We start from the raw sequence: 18,327 nt of genomic DNA, 5'->3' as shown, positions 1-18,327 counted from the left end.
AAGACCAGGTTGATGAAAACATAAATATTTCTATGAAAGTCTTTGATGACTTTTATTTCTTACATTTTTACTTGAAATTATTGGCTATAGGTGGCTGCTACAGCTCTAAGAAAAGAAATTGGGCATTTCTCTATTGTAGATATTTTAATTCTATATACAAGTTTGTGCTATTATTATTTTTTTATCATTTTATTTTTTACCTGCTTGCACAAACATTTTAATTTAACTGAAGTTTCTCCCTAAATGAATTTTTGAATGCCCTGCATACGCCTTTTTATTTGCCTGAAATGTGTATCTATTTAAAGTCTAATATTTTATTCTTTCTTCAAAAATATCGGTATCGATAAAATTACATCAAAAAGTATCGGTATCGTATCAAATTAAAAAACATTGTTATCGCCCAACCCTACTATTGGCTAAACACACTCACAGTGACATCTTTAAGCTGCTTTAGCCTGTCTACATTTCGCTGCTCACTCTGTAAGCCTTTTTGCAACACTCCTTCACCCCAGCTCCTCCTTTATTCTGTTTAATCAGTGTCATTCTGTTGTCATTGATGCCTGGTCCGCTCTGGGGTTTTTACAGCTTTTCTCCATGCCTCAGACGTTCCTTGTAGGCCACAAAAATATGCATAAGAGCAGAAAAATATAGAAGACTTATTAAGACATATTCAAGCAATGTAAATACAGCATTTTCTGTGGTGCAGTTTTGTACAAACAGAAGCATGCATGACTAAGTTTAAAAATATCAGTGAATGGAGGAGTGCATGGTGTGTTTTTTTTTTCATGCATTTATTTTATTGATTTGTAGGCCTTAAAATAGATGCAAGGAGAATGTATTTGCTTACATTTTAATAATCTCAATGTTTAATAAGCATGATATTAAAAACAACTTTCTCTCATGTTAAAATTGTATAACAATGAAAAATATGTCATAGTTCTGCTTTAACTAAAACAATAGCTAACAGAGCCTGGTCTACTTCCCTCTTTTGCTTTATTATTTTGCTTCCTGCAAACAAAAGCCCTCTGCAGCAGGGAGACAAAGAGGCGAAATAAGCTGGCAGTTGACAGTGGAGGGCAAATCAAAGTCCTGAGGTTAAATGGGATTGTGGGTCAGATGACTAGACATCGTTGCCTTTCCGCTCACAGCCATCCTCTTGTGCCTCAGAAAAATATCAACCACCCCCACCCACCATCACTTTCTCTCCACCTCGGCCTCCCCCTCCCCTCTGCAGCCCTCCATTTGCCTCTAAGGCGAGTATCTCCAGTAACCCCACTGCAGGAGAGAACCCTCCCTCTATTACGATGCAAACATGCAGCCAACATGCATGCATCTATGTTTGATTTTTACAAAGATCTCTGCATCAAATACAATAGTTACATCAAAAACAGGCATTTTTATGTCTAAAGTGGCACTGACTCTTGTAGTATAAGCACATATGGGGTTCTCATTATGTAGTGCTACAGGAGCCTGTCTATACAGCACTATAAATCAACCTGATGGATACACAGTCAATTGAGAGTAACACAGACAGGCAATGGCTGAGAAAATGGCAGCGATCTGCATTAGAGCTGCACTCAATCTGCACACAGATGAGAGTGATTCTTTATTAATCATCATGTTCTCTGTGATCAGTCGACCAAAGTACATCAAAAACACTGTTTCATTCATGTTCATAACCATCTCCCAGTGCAGCCTCACATACATCTCTGTGTCTTCTACCTGCACGCTGTGGATGCTGCAGCCTGCCTGGTGACAGGCGGCTCTGCAAACACTGCCAGCAAAATACATACGAACGTATTCAGAGCGTTTAGTGCCTGGGATTAATCAAATTATAATTTAATCATCCGATCAAACAGCAATTAGCATAATCACTTCTGGGGAAGGCCTGATAGAGTGGAGACTGGAGCGGAATGGAGCTGGGGGCTAGCAACACTTTAATGAAACATTTGCCCCAATGTTTGAAAATGTTACACGTTTCAGGCTACAGGACCAGAGCGGGATTTTGAATGCTAATCAGCACGAGTTTGGTTATGCATGATGAATACGTCCAACAGCCAGCCACGGGGGAAGAATTACCACCGAGGTCCGCCTCATTTTATTATTTCTTGTTGGCAATGTCTTAATGGATTTGTGCTCACGCATTATCCACAAAAACATTCCTACTATAAATGTTCTTTGTTTCATGATTTTAGTTTATTTGGTTCCCCTTCTCTCTTTTCACTCTAATGGATATTTACCCCGCTCTCTTGGAGCGGCATTTTTCAAACGTTTCATCAATGTGTTCTCTCTGGAAGAAGCCCCCGGTGTTACTGCCATCTATTTTGTCACAAAGCATTTAACCCAGGAATGAAACCTCCAAACCAACATGCCAAACAGACAGTTTTACATGGGATAAGTTAACACCCATCTGGGCATTACCCCATCGACCAGTGGTTCTCAACTGGTCCTGCATTAGGATCCACCACCAACACTTTCATGAGCAATCACAACCCAAATTTCAGATATATTTCTTTACATCTGGCCAAGGTTGTCAAAATTAGATTAGCACATATTAAGTATAATCATGATAAAACACCTAATATATAGTTTGTACAGTGTTTTTTTGGTAGGAAAATCATGTATAGAGCCTTTTTCTTAGGGTTTTATCAATGAAACTCTTAAATGGACGTTAATTTTCAGCAACATGTTAACAATTTTTTATAGTGTGGGTCTCAGCTTCACCTTCAATACTGGTGGGAGGGTTCAAGGAAAAACGATTGGGAAGCAGTGACTTAGAAAACATGATGTAGCAGAGACTAAAGAAAATATCCTAAAAATTCTGGGAAAAGTGTCAGAAGATTCCCAAAAGTTTTAGGAGATAAAATCCCAACATGCTTCCAGGAAGGCTCCCAAAATTTCCTTTATGTTTCCAGTGAAAATTTCTAAAACATTCCTGGAAACCTCCTGCTGAAAGGCTCTGTTAAAAGTCTTATAGTTGCTTTTAAAAATTCCCTAAAGTTCCTAGTTCCCTGTAACATTTCTTTATTAAGTGCAAGGAAAGTTCCTGAGAATGTTACCAAAAGTTCCTTAAAAAAAAAATAAAAAATAAAAAAAAAGGCCCACAAAAAACTCCCCCAAATTTTTGGGGGAATTACTTTAAGTTTCCAAAAAATGTTCATAAGGAAAATTTCTCCCAGATTTCAGGTAAATTCACAATGAAAATTCCTGAATAATCAACACTAAAATCTGTGAAAGCACTTTTTTGGTTTCCTTTCTGCTGTCAAAAAGTTAAACTTCATACAAAGAACAAAAAAGTCATTTAAAAAAAAACTTAGACTCTTTCAAACACTTTCTTTCCTGGCATACATCCACGATCTACTGGGAACAGCTCCACAACCCACCTACCAGGCGATAGACGGTGTTTGGAAAGGGAAGAACCTTTTATTAAAAACCTTGGAGGATGACTGGATTTGATTGGTTAAGTCAGTCACATTCACCACAGCCAATCAGTGTAAGATCATATGACGTAGTAGGTGTGCGCAGCCCCAGGAAGTAAACCACATAATGTGAGCTCGGCAGGTAGCCACTATTGTGTTCACTACCAGTGGAACCAGTTGGTGAACCAAACTCTTGCCAAAGCTGGTCAAGATAAGAGCAAAAATGCCTTTTCCACAAAGAAAAGTTTTCTTTGCTCTTCTTTTGACAAAGAAATGACCACCTCTGATCAAACCACCACTACAGCTCCATCCACATCCACGGTAAGCGTTTCACCATTCACCATGTTTACAGGCTTTTAATAGACAAAACCACACCCATATCTACTGCCTCGCTATCGTCAAATTAAGCTGATGGGGCTCTTAGTTCTCAAACCAGACTAGAGTGAGGCTTTGCAAGACTGATGTGCCTGATGATAGACATGGAATCTGGACAATCCATCTGCTTTACAAGGTTAATAACCTCTGGAGAGTCTCGGGTTTCATTTGCTCTCTGCAGTGGTGTAGTGGTGCTTGAAGAAGGGGGTACACTTGTCTTTTATCTCCCACTTTTGTTTAAGCATCCTATTCAGTATAGGATAACCACCCTCTGTTAAACAAAGACCATCTTGCATATTTAGTTCACCTACAAATAGGACTGTCAATTAACATTTTGAAGAGATAAGGATCATTATGAAATTAAAGAAAAGCAGATTTTACCTTTACCACTGGTCCACCAACTAAAGGCTGAGACAACTATTTACTATCCCATAATTTTTAGCAGGGTGATGCATTGCAGAGAACTGCACTAGTGTTCTCCTGGTACTAGTGTTGCCTTTGGCAATCTAGGAGAGGGGATTGAGAAGTAGGTTTACACTACAAAGACTGAAAAATAAGTGGGTTTACTCTGTATACCTGCTGTGCCCTACAGGGCTGGTTCTTTGTGGTTCTTGTGTGATTTGAAATCATTCAGTGTGGAGACAGTCTTAACATAAAGGCGACACAAGGAAGGGACACTGATATAGAATGTCTTTATTTGACACTACAAAGTATAGCATGAAGATGATGAGAAAGACAAAAAAATAAGATAAAGGCTTTCAGTGTAAGCCTGCACTAAATCAACAAAGACCTAGCTGGAAAAAAGAACTCGTTTGGGTGAACTTCAACATGAAGTAAAGAGCTAGGGTTTTTAAAGATAAACATGAACAGTTAAGAATTGCTGAACTTTATTTGCTGCCATCAGTTACAGTACTGTGTAGAACATTTAGGCATGTTTTGCCAAAACTGAGGCTGAAGTTAGGCACAGATGGCAAGTAAGACACTTGAGTGCACCATTGGGAAAGCAGGATTGACACAACCCCTCTGGATGTCCTCGCATGTTACCAGGGTCATGGGAAAATAAAGTCCACACCTTTAGGTAGGGGTAAAGGGTGGGAGTGGAGAGTATGCATAACCTACAGTGCCATCTAGATGGGTAGTAGGGTTGGCAGAGGCCTCTGGTCATGGTGTGGATGTTCCAAGGGCCCAGTGGTCTCTATTTGTATCACCCGGCATGAAAAGGCCGGGACATAGATGATGTCGAGCTTGACCTTGGATCGACTCTGGACCTCGCTGTAACAGATCGGGCCCATGGTGAATCCTTAGCACCCTACACGCCTGAAACTTATGCACAAGACTGTATATCAAATAAGAAATCCCAACAGGATGGCACCTTTTATTGGTCCCTTGTTTTTTAACCTCACCACCCCATTGACCAACCTTATCTTCAGAGAGACAATCTTAATGCAACAACATTATTTAGCATTAAAAATAGCTGTCAGGGAAGGACAAATAAAAATGTTAAATTGAACTAATCATAGATTCAAAAGTAAGGTTTTGGCCCAAAATAAAAATTATGTATTCTGTTTTGGATCATCTTTTCCCCTCTGGTTCTCAGATTATTTATTCCAAAAAGCAATAAGAGTTATCTAAAGCACACGAAGGGTTTATAAAACATAGATCTCTGATAAGTGAAGGAATAAAACCCACTCTGCTTAAATATTTAAATGCCACTTTTGTCTCCAGGAGAAGAATAAACACAACCCCTGATCTCTGCAGGGAGGTCAAATGAGTATTTGCATGTTAAGTAGTGATTTATGAATGTCACTCTGCTCCTGCCTAAACAATGCCATTTCATTTAAATCATCACAAATTGGCTTCTTAATGCCTCTTAATGCTTCTTAAGGCCTGATGATTGATCTCCTCACAGTTATTGTCTCCTTAGACTTCATAGCTGAAGAAAGCTCTTAACTCACTACATGCCAGTCTTTATTATGACTGTATTTGTGAAGATCTCAAAGAAGTGCACTGATCACACGAGGAATGGACATGGAAACACTACAGGGATGTTTATTAGCAGAATGCATGCAGAAATATACCAGTGAATTAACCCTTTAAAACCTACCATTGTGCAAGTCTGCCAGGACATAGTCTTACATTTTTACATACTGTAGTGCCATTTTTGGGAGTATTTTTATTTGCTTTACATCAATATAACCCTTATATTCCAAGTTTTTAATAATATGTATTGTCTTATGTCTTAACTAATACAATAAATTGCTTAAAAGCGCAATAAACCTAAAAAAATGAAAATTGTTTTTGTTTTTTCAAGCCACAAAAAAATCATTTCTTCTGACCCTTACACCCCAGCAGTACTTGAAAATTAGGAAAAGGCTTTTGTATGTTATAAAGAGGCGTCAGCACTACTTTAAGGTCAGTTGAAACCATTTAAAAGCCTCCAACAGGAGCTTTAAATCAAGGTAAGTTCATTTATAGAGCACCATTCATACGTAAAGAGATTATAGAGTTAAAAATAGAACATTAATATATAAGCATTAAAGGATGTGATATTCAGCAGAAATAAGACAATGAAATATAAATAAGATTAAAATAAAACATTTAAAAAACTTAAGGTGGACTGATATCTGATAAGGGATAATGCATTACTTTGAGATCAACACTACAGAGGCTCCCCTCTACTGAACAGGTTTAGTGGGTCATCTTAGCTGCACTGAAGCTGCAGATCAGTCAAATAAAGGCCACAGTATGGATCTAAACTGAAACTTAAGTGAGGAGCTGAAGTATTTGTTAAATGAGATAGAGGATGATGAGAGAGCGATGTTCTTTAGTTACAGAGAAGGCTGAGCTAAACTTACTTCTTGTTGTACCTGCGTGGCTGCAGCATTAACCTACTGGCCTATTTCACAACCACGCCTGCAGACACAAACAACTCCACTAATTGTCATCCTGTTAAGTAAGTAGTCTAGTTAACGTACGCCACAGACTGAGTGCTTTAACTAAGAATTCAACCAGTACTACAGCACGCTCTCACTGTGCTGTTTTGCAATGATGCATCGACTTTTTTTGCAAGATACGTAACACCAAGTAATAACCTTTGCATTATTACAGCACCTAGTTTAAATACAAAACCAGAATAGACACTTGGAGGTTATATACTCAGGGCTGCTGCACACTTTTTAGGGTCACATTTAAGATACTTTTCAGATCGAACCAAAGGCTATATTGATACAGTTTTGGACCACATAGCATCCATGCCGTTTGGATTTCCCTGTCAGTCATTCCTGGCCATTTTCATCCTGAAGTCAAATTTCCTTAAACTTGCATTTCCACGTTCCTTTCTTCTCCCTTCCATTCACTGTTAGTGAATGCATGTGCTACCTTAGATGTTGCGAATTATCAGATGAACAAGCAAATCCACAAAAAACAATGACCTAAAATTCATATAATGATAAGTCAGTGTTGACTTGATACTGACATGATGCAGTCAAAGCGCCATAAAACGTTTCAGACATCTCAAAAGTAGGGTTCACAGAGGTGACGGTTCAATTTGCTCTTCAGTTTTTAGGTCACAGTTTTATATGGGTTCATGTAGTTGGGAAAAAAGCAACATAAAATCCTAGATAAATAATTCTAGGTTTCCCTCACTTATTAATTTTAACTGACAGAAGTTCAGCCTACAGTTTGTCTCATCAACCTGTAATACTGATGGTTTTTAAAGTAAGAGAAAAGGGAAATGACAAAAAAGGTGCAAAATAAAAAGCAACACAGAAACCAAAAGTCTAATAACTCCTGATATGAAACGATAACATAAATACAGCATTAAAAATGTAAATCAAAATATGTGCATTTAAGAGCAAAGCATAATATTTTTGATTTATGGAGTGTGCAGTGACACATAGTTGTTAGTAAATAGCCGATGCAGCAGTTACTTGTGCACGTTCACCACTCATGTACATCAGTGAACTGCCAGAGTAAATAAAGGATGGGGCGTTTGCAATGGAGCCTGAGCAGAGCACTCAAATACACAATTATGCCCAGGGATCTCTACTTCTAACCTGCAATTTCCACATAGGACGAATGCGCCACGCACCAAAGAGCCATGGGTTTGGTCAGACTGATGGCAAGCGACCTCGTCCACTGGAAGCGAGTCTAGAGCGCCGCGCCACTGCGAGTTCACATAGGAATAGTATGTCAACAGCAGACTATTTTACCTTTAGGGCTTAATTTGTCATCCTGTCTGGTATAAGTCCATGTTACTGTTGCTTCCGCCATGGGGTGAGTACATTAGGAAGTTAAAAGGTTAAAGTTTGCTTCCAGGATCTGTAGTTTTATGCAGAATTCTTTGGCTAAATATCCCCAAAAGTGAACTTTTGCTCATCAATGGCACTGTTGTAGCTCTGTGACCCACTGACCTCTCTGTGACCCTTTGCTCTGGCTGCAGAATGAAACATTATGTTGATATAGTGATGATTTGCGATCGAGAGTCCATCCATTGTGTTGAATTTTGAAAGACCATATATTCTATGCTTGTGACTTTCTCTTCTGGAGCTTTCTGATCGACGTGGTTTGGCAGTGGCCGTCACTGAAAATACACCTGCAGCGTCTCGAACGAAGCAGAGCGAAGTGTCGGTCCAGGCACGCGCTGCTGCCGGACTGGAGCGCCAGCTGTAGAAATGCTCTGATAGACTAGACTGAGAGCAATTTGCTCTGCAGTATAATTCGCCGGCGGTTTGCGGCGCATTCACTGTATGTGGAAATTGGAGGTAAATGCATGTGTATACTAGAGCTGAGTGATTTTTTAAAAATATATAACCCTGATTATTTTGACTTACATTTCAAATGTGATATGAATTGTTGTATTGAAGGGAACAATCATTTTTGAGTTATTTCTATTTTTGAAAAGCTGAAATAACCCAGCAAAAGAAAAACAAGATGAAGCAAGAGGGCTGCAGACATCAGGCATTCATGAATGCATGTGTAAAAACAAACTTGATTTTGTGTATTCACCAGTAAGTGAAATAATGTCAATAATCAATGAATTTCTCACACTGTAGGAGAAAAGTTGCGTACGCCTTTTGGTAGATGTGGACTTCATGCAAAGCACTTTGGAAGCCTGAAGCAGGGAGATGCCGGGAGGTGTTGGCATTTTCGAAAAAAAAAAAAATCTTTCTTGATATGTTAAATTCATCCATGAAAAATAAAATGTAACACAGAAGTGACACGGAAGTGTCCAGTGGGGCCTTACATTACAGATGCAGTGCAAATGCTTTTATGGATGTCTGATATCTGCAGGAAGAAGACAGTGTTTGTCTTGTCCTGACCCATTTTTATCCATTCATAAATCATCTTCATAAGTCAAAAACTGACATTTATACTTCTGTTATCACAAATACAACTATTAAATATATGCCATTCTCATTTTGATTAAGAAAAACAAAAATAAAATCTACAATAACAAGACAAGTATGATTTTTTAAATTCTAAAAAATTGGCATCACTTCTCTGCTGTATAAAGATGTATGCACCGATATTTTGACCCACGTTTCTGCACCTCCTGTCATTTGAAAATTGTGGTAGGACATATTGCAAAAGAACTAAATTTTGATGAATTCTTCAGCCTCTGAGTAAGCCTTTAAAATGATCAGTATCTGTTTTGGCTCCCTCTTTCTTTGTGTTTTCATGCAGAGGCTTTTTAAAACAGCACAGAGAAGTTTCAGAAGAGGGATGAGAAGTCGGCATGTCTTGCAGCTCCACAGCTCTTGCTACTTAAACTTTTCTTTTCATTTTGTTGTGACTGCTTCTACCTCTGTTTTACAGCGGCCTGCCACAGAGACTGGCTTGTACTGTTGCTGTGCCTCTGTGTTGTTATCTTTTTCTCCATTTAGACGTATTTTTCGTGCACAAAATCATGACCCCTGAACCAATGAATGCTGATACTATTGCAGCCAATGTAAGGTCATTTAGGGATCTGCAGGAACCTCGTAAACTCCAACAAGGTATGCAGTTACTTGTGAAAGATCAGTGGTTGGTCAATAAGAAGGGCTGGGTTGGCTTATGGATATCTTACAGACTAATGACCTTGATGTTTGACCTCCAAAATCACATTGATTCATCCTTGAGTCAGAGTGGAAAGTGGAGCAAAGTTTGAGGAAAACCCCTCAGTGTTCTTGCGAATGACCCGGCCAGATGGACAACCCAACCCTGGCTATTGATGGCATGGAGGCATAGCATCACAGTGTTTCTCTCCATCTTTTCTCCATCTTATGAGGACAAGTAAACACTAATTTGAGACTGATTTTCTCATTAGCATCTGTAAAACATTCACAATCTTTGTAATCTCTCAGTGGTTGCCTTAAAATCTGGCTTTCTAATGACTGTAGAGAATTTTAAACCCAATTTTCTCCACCTGATTTCATTCAGCTTCGCTGACATTTAATAAACTAGCACTGCTCTAATATGAGCAGCATCAGAGATTGTCACTAAAAGCCTTAGGTGGTATTTTTATGGTTGAATGCACACTGTAAAGCAACTTTAGTGACTTAAATGACAAAAAATAATTACATAAAATGGGTAAAACTCTGCACTAAAGCTTCAGCAGACAAAATAATAACATGCAAGCTGTGCTGGAGATACAATAAACGCTTTTAAGTCTTAATCCATGTCTAACAATACAAGTGTGTGATATAACCGTGCCTGAAATAGCCGTTTCTGCATGGAAAACCAGGCTGATTGGATATGATTCTGTGAGCTTCAGATACAACATAACACAAGCTGACTCTTTGTCCCTCTCCTCCCTCTCTTCCTCCTCTCTTTCTGCCTCACTACACACCATCATCTCCTTAAGCATTCTGGTCTGGGTTAAATGAAACCTTTAACAGTTCAATGTGCATCCATTAACATATGCTTGAGTCTACTCGTCTCAACGGCCAGGCTAAGTCGTGAGCTCACACATGCACATGCACACACAGCGGAGTGACACAAAAATCTTGACCCGATGGCACTGACAAATCCGGCTGTGATTAGTGAGTCCATGAAAACAGTGTGTCACTAATACCTCCTAATGGTAAGCCTCCTGCAAAATGAAAACAAAATGACTATAAAGACCTCCCTAAACCAGACCAGAACACTTTAATATGCGGTCCATTAGAATTCAAAGCAAAGATCTCTGCTAACTTTCAACCTTCAGCATCAAATGCATGCAAGGATAGAGTTGCTGCTGTCTAACAATGCAGTAAATATAGGCTCAAAGATTTAAATCTGTTTTAAAACACTAAATCACTAAAGATAATGTGATGAATACAGTGGAGCGGCGTCAGTAAATACAGCGGCTCTGCTCAGATGTAAAACACATTAACACATTATTAGTCGTTCCCAGTGGCCTACATTGTGTTGACTGCTGTGCTGATTCTAACGTGCGCCTGACGAACTCAGCTGGGTTGTTGTTTGCTGATGTGTGTTTCTGTGACTCCGTCAAGCCGCCCTGGCTGGATGTGAAGTGACAGATGTAAACCAAAAGACACCAGTCTGCACAGACCCAGTTTCCCACTGGCCTTAATGTGACCTCTAACCAATGCACCCATAATCAATTAAAATACTAACCTAGTGTTTGACAGTTAGTCTTAAAGACAGTAGAAAGGTTCGTGTGTGGCACAAAGAAAGGTCAAAAAGATCAGGGTTGTTTCTTAAATTTCAAGTCTATTCTATGTCTTTTACCTTGTTTGAATGTAGCACATTGGGTTTCAATTGCCATAGTTGCACATGCATAGACATTTTTTGCCTTTACATGCAAAAGTGGACATTTAAGTATTTTACATTGTCTCATTTTTTTTACCAAATGTCTCCATAAAACCACAACAAAGTTGAGTACTTCACCACAATGGATGCTATTTCAATCACAACCTTTGTACAAACTTCATCATAAGACTTCCTGCAGAAAAATGTATGCTCAAGAGCTTTAGATTCATACTCAGCATGTGAACATTTGACCAATCAGATGCAGGCACAAAGACACTCAGCATATATTCACATCATTCAGCCAATCAGAAGAAGCCCCATCAGCTTTTCTTACAGCTTGTGTGCACATTTATGCACGTATGTTCAGTCATTACACATAGTTTTAGCATCACAGTACTGACTGCTGTCATTGCATATTATTGATTATGCAGATATCCTGCAGTTATTAAAATAAGACTGCTTCAGATCTTTAATGAACAAAGACATTTTTAGAAACATGGCTGTAATGGTGGTGATTATAAGAAATAGTGTATGAATGTGTCGCCTATCAGCTACTTTCTATGTGAAATTTGAATGAGGGATGCATGATATTGGATTTCTTATGTTGGTATGCTGTTTTTTTTTTTTTATTCATTCTAGCCAATACTAACATCAATACAAATACTGACATATAAATGCAGTTTATGGCTTAAACTCCAGTCTTTAAACACATTAAACTTCAAGGACTGGTGATGAACAAAGACATGTAGGCCACCTTGTTGATTATAAAAGTAGAATATAAATGATTTCTATGGGGCAGAGTTGTGTTTGATGATCATTTCATAGATTTGTATAATTAAACCAATGAGCAGGAGTCACATCAGCTGTTCTTGTAGGGGCACGTTTGAATATTTGGTCATTTATACAACTGTTTAGCCATCTGTGTTGAAAAATGTTATTACATATGGGATGCACATTATTGGATTTTTGCTGACATTCAATTTGCTTATATTTATATACTCTTCTTTAATTTTTATTTTTAAAACCTTAAGTCACTGAAACAGAAGCTAAAGCTTAAGGAATGTGGAAAAATGTATAACAAGACTTAAACGGATGTAGGTTTGTTGGACCTGCCTAAAATAGGGTAAACTTAATCATACATACAACTGATGTAGGCTGAGATTAACAGCTAAAATGGGCCGATAATTACAGTCGATTTAGGCAAATATCAACAGCTGATATGTGCTGATGTTTAAAGACAATATTGGCTGGTATTTACAGTTGAAATAGCCCGATATTTACAACTGATAAAGGCCAATATTTGCAGCTTATACAGGCTAATATATACAACTGACATGCACCAACATTTACAGCTGATGCAGGCCAATATTTACAGCTGATATAGGCCAATATATACAGCTGACATAGACAAATATTTATAGCTGATACAAGCCAATTTTTGCAGCTGATATAGGCCAATATTTACAGCTGATACAGGCCAATATTTGCAGCTGACACAGGCCAATATTTACAGCTGATACAGGCCAATATTTACAGCTGACATAGACAAATATTTATAGCTGATACAAGCCAATATTTGCAGCTGATATAGGCCAATATTTACAGCTGATTTAGGCCAGTATTTGTAGCTGATACAGGCCAATATATACAGCTGATATAGATCGATATTTACAGCTTATACAGGCCAATATATACAGCTGATACAGGCCAATATTTGCAGCTGATACAGGCCAGTATTTACAGCTGATACAGGCCAATATTTGCAGCTGATACAGGCCAATATTTACAGCTTATACAGGCCAAAATATACAGCTGATATAGACCGATATTTACAGCTTAAACAGGCCAATATATACAGCTGATATAGACCAATATTTACAGCTTAAACAGGCCAATATATACAGCTGATACAGGCCAATATATACAGCTGATATAGGCTGATATTTACAGCTGATACAGGCCAATATATACAGCTGATATAGGCTGATATTTACAGCTGATACAGGCTGATATTTACAGCTGATACAGGCCAATATATACAGCTGATATAGACCGATATTTACAGCTTAAACAGGCCAATATATACAGCTGATACAGGCCAATATTTACAGCTGATACAGGCCAATATTTACAGCTGATACAGGCTGATATTTGCAGCTGATACAGGCCAATATTTACAGCTGATACAGGCCAATATTTACAGCTGATACAGGCCGATATTTGCAGCTGATACAGGCCAATATTTACAGCTGATACAGGCCAATATATACAGCTGATACAGGCCAATATTTACAGCTGATACAGGCTGATATTTGCAGCTGATACAGGCCAATATTTACAGCTGATACAGGCCAATATTTACAGCTGATACAGGCCGATATTTGCAGCTGATACAGGCCAATATTTACAGCTGATACAGGCCAATATATACAGCTGATACAGGCTGATATTTGCAGCTGATACAGGCCAATATTTACAGCTGATACAGGCCAATATTTACAGCTGATACAGGCCAATATTTACAGCTGATACAGGCTGATATTTGCAGCTGATACAGGCCAATATTTACAGCTGATACAGGCTGATATTTGCAGCTGATACAGGCCAATATTTACAGCTGATACAGGCCAATATTTACAGCTGATACAGGCCGATATTTGCAGCTGATACAGGCCAATATTTACAGCTGATACAGGCCAATATATACAGCTGATACAGGCCAATATTTACAGCTGATACAGGCTGATATTTGCAGCTGATACAGGCCAATATTTACAGCTGATACAGGCCAATATTTACAGCTGATACAGGCCGATATTTACAGCTGATACAGGCCAATATTTACAGCTGATACAGGCCAATATTTACAGCTGATACAGGCCGATATTTGCAGCTGATACAGGCCAATATTTACAGCTGATACAGGCCGATATTTGCAGCTGATACAGGCCAATATATACAGCTGATACAGGCCGATATTTGCAGCTGATACAGGCCAATATTTACAGCTGATACAGGCCGATATTTATCGTCCATCTCATTGTTGTTCATTATTGGACATCTCACTTAGTCTTGCATTTCGAATGATAACCCCACTTATGTTGCTAAAATACAGAGATTTCACTGTGAAAGTCTGCAGATAAATTTATATGAACACAGCATGGTAGAACACTTTTCAACACAGTGTTCATGATAGAAGTCATAACTTCTAGGGGACAGAGTTGTGTTAATGGTTGATTAAAAAACAACAACAGATGTCTTCTTCTGCATTATTTCATACCAACAGATAGTGAGAAGATGCCAGAGGTTCTCAATGGAAAAACTGCATGGATATACAGCACCATGTGTTCTTCATTGCCCGCCCATATCCTCTCTCTGGGCTTTGCTGTTTGAGGTTTTGGTTCTTATGAGGGTATAATTTTGTTCCCATGATTAAAATAAACAGCCTACCTGCTGCAGACAGACTGTTTTTGTCTTTACCACTCCTGAATCTCTGTTCAGCTTAAAGAAAACGTGTTCAATCTGTTGCTACGATGAACTGAAGCGGTAAAAAAATGCAGGCAGAAACAGAGAGATTCTGCTGCTACATTTATCATGTTTGAAAACTGGATTAAGTCAGACTGAAAATGCTTATGTTTTAATAAGCTGAGGAACCTTTTCTCCGGCAGCCCCTCGCCATCCTAAACTGAAGCTAAAAATACACACGCACAGAGTGATGCTAAGAGCCAATTGAGGAGCTCGCTGTATATTTACACAGCTTATTAGTGTCCAATTGAGCATGTGTCAGATTTCCCCCCTCTGGCATAGCCGAGCAAAAACAACATTATGCCGTTCCCCCAATTTTATCTCTTCATCACTGGAATATGTTGTTCCCATTCCATTTAGCTTTTAATAGACACTTCTGCAAGAGCACTTTAAACGCTCAAGCACTGCAGAAGTGAACTCCACGGCAGCTTTTACTCGCTACATTGCTGAATTGTTTATATCGACTGTGGATGAGATTGCAAATGCGTGCTCAAATTGGCAAATTCAGAGCAAGAAGGAGTTTGAACATTAGATAGTATTCATGAAACATGAGTGCACAGCTGCAGAAAGCTGCGATTGTAATCTTTTTTAATGTTTTCGACTAACAGATGAGGAAAATATGGGTTTAAGCAGGCTTTAAAAGAACAACCTGAAGAGACAGGAATCAATTTAAGCATTCAAGCATCAACGAGGCTCGTAGCTCTGTTATCAGGCTGGAATCTATCAGGAAGCACCACCAGGGTCACCTGAGCAGAGTGCAGCGTTGCTGGAGCCCAAAGCCCACACTGCAGCAGCACTCATTACCCAGTCTCCATAGAGACAACCTCAGCAGCCTGTACTGGACCCGAGCCCTAAAAGCCTTTATTTCAGAAACGCACATCTCTGTCAAGAAGAGGTACAAAACGTTCGATTGTGATGGAAACCGCTCATTAAGACTACTATTATGTGCATCAGTCGAAGATCAACAATCAAGGCCCTTTTTAATTCAGAGAATTTAGCGTGGCACAGACAGAAGCAAAAATACAAAGAGAGGCTTGTCGTAATGAATGCTGGCTTTTTCTAATTTTTGCCACAAAAGCTACATCTGAATGTTTCAGATCGATAGAAAAGGTCAGCGTGGAATGAACCCAGTCTGTCGATATATGAATGGCACCGCATCAGCAGCGACCACAAACGTAGCATTCATCACAATCACAAGTGCTGTTTGCTGCCATTCAAAGTTTCCATGTAGATGTCTCGAGCAGCAGCCATTTTGCAGCGGACCAAAGAGGCTGAAAGAGCCGTTCAGAAGCAAAGCGCTGATTGTGTTCAGCAAACAGACATTTCTGCAGGAATGGACATTGGTGTCCTCTGTTTTTTTTTTTTTTTTTTTTTTTGGGAAACAGTGTGTACTTAGAGAGCCGTCTTTGCACCAGCGTCGCTGCTTTGCCTCCATTCTCTCCTAGAAATAAACACAGCCTTCGTTGAACCCTTCAGCACGGCCACAAAATGGTTTTCCTGTCATCTTTGCTTGACGCATCGCCCTCTACTCTCCCTTTGCATTGTGTCCACTTTGATTTTTTTAACCCCTTTCTTTCCGTCGACCTTTTTCAAACATCTCCTAAATACCCCCAATTTTCTTTCAAGCTGATTTCTGCCCCCCAACACGCGCACATCATCCCACCCCCCTACCCCACAGCCCCCTTGTCCTCCTCACTGCCCCCCCTTTCCTTACACACCCTTCTTGTATTCGCTGTAAAAAATCCAGTCACCTTTAGTCTACAGAAAACAAACAAAAGCCACTTATCGAGGCTATCTCTGGAGAATTCGCCCAACTAAATAGGATCTGGATGCGTTTTGCAAGACGTGCACTTGGGCAAGGGTGATAAGGGCTTGTCTCTTTTTTTTTTCCCAATCCAAAATGACTCCATGTCTGTGCTTCTAATATGGCGGGTGCAATGCCAGAAAAAAAGCACAGCAGACCTATTTAATCCTTTTTCTAGGAGACACTCGATAGATCCAAGAGACAGCATGCAAACAAGCAATCATACATGCAAGGTAGTCAGATATATACTTAAGACCAAAATAAAGCTTTGCTTTAATCATGGCGTGCAAAAAATAAGCTGCACTTTGCATCAAGAGCCTCAATTTTTGAGTTTTTGAATTGGAATTGATTGAAATGTATGCAAAGAAACTACCTGAGTTGGATTTTGTGCATAAAAGCTCTGTTTGAAATCGATCCGCAACAGGATAAAGATTAAAAAATAAGCATTTAATACACAAAAATGAAATGCAAATATGTTTTAACTACATGATTCATGTAAAGATAATTTCTCATGAGCTTTATGCTTAAAAAGGGGCCTCAAATCTGTTGATATGCATATTAAGCGACCACAAATGAGGTCTAAAATGCACCCAGACTCAGGCCTAATGCAGCTTGTTGAGACTGAACGATTAATCCGTCATGAGTCCAACTTAAAATGAATTAAAATAATTGTCCAAATTTATTTTTAGTCCAAAAATGCCTTTGATTTCTTGATAAAAGCACAAAAGTGCATTTTAGAGCTGTTTTCCTCATGCAGTACAGACTGCACCTATCATTCAACCTACATTTCTCCTCTCTGTCTGTCTCCCTCTCTGTTTGGCTAAAGGCTCAGCTTTAATGTTGGGAATGCATGCGTATTTAAAGGTTTTTCAACTTACTAGCCATTAAGGTGAATATAAGTGTGGCTATTAAACACCTAAAATAACCCCAGCCTCTGTCAGGACATAGCAACAAGCTGTTCCTTCATCTTAAAAAATAATCAATACCTTCATTGTGGATGTTTCTGCACTTATTAAAGATTTCAGCCACTAAAAACCACAATATTTAGGCTAAACTTGAAGTTTGGAGCACAAATGCATCACCTACCATTCAAGATGCACTGGGAAAAGATGAGAGCCAATATCCACATGCCCCGCTCCGTTCAATATCCAAGCTTATGCTTTTTCTTCTTCTCTCCCCGCACTCTTTCTGCTTGTTTTTCCTTCCTTTTTATTTCTTCAACAAGTCAACTGCTATGAAAGAAAAAAGGGAGCTTGCAAATCTCTCTCCCCCGTCTCTCTCTCTCTCTCTCTCTTTCTTTCAATCCTTCACGTTGAGAAGAAGAAGAAGCAGAAGAAAAAGAAGAAGAAGAGGAGGAGGTTTGAGCTTCTCCCTGCTGCTGATTGTCTCCGGGTACGGCGGGAGATACTGTATCATCCACAGCTGTGCGTCTCCCACCGCGCCGGGCCTCAGTGCAGCCGTCCCCCCGTG

At 39.2% G+C, this 18,327-nt stretch overlaps 1 protein-coding gene across 2 annotated transcripts in view; it reads right to left on the bottom strand.

Annotated features, from left to right (window-relative positions):
• The window catches only part of dscama (Down syndrome cell adhesion molecule a), a 188,533-nt gene extending 170,502 nt beyond the window's left edge, over positions 1–18,031 (bottom strand). For both annotated transcript variants that reach the window (XM_041800575.1, XM_041800576.1), the window contains exon 1: positions 17,944–18,031. In XM_041800575.1, the coding sequence (XP_041656509.1) occupies positions 17,944–17,986 (43 nt within the window). In that variant the 5' untranslated portion in view covers positions 17,987–18,031. The remainder of the gene's footprint in view (positions 1–17,943) is intronic.
• Positions 18,032–18,327: the final 296 nt, after the last annotated feature.

The sequence above is a fragment of the Cheilinus undulatus genome, linkage group 12 (assembly GCF_018320785.1).
Source record: "Cheilinus undulatus linkage group 12, ASM1832078v1, whole genome shotgun sequence".
Taxonomy (NCBI): Eukaryota; Metazoa; Chordata; class Actinopteri; order Labriformes; family Labridae; genus Cheilinus; species Cheilinus undulatus.
Note: the sequence above shows the minus strand (reverse complement) of the source record. Positions and strands in the feature narration are given on the sequence as shown.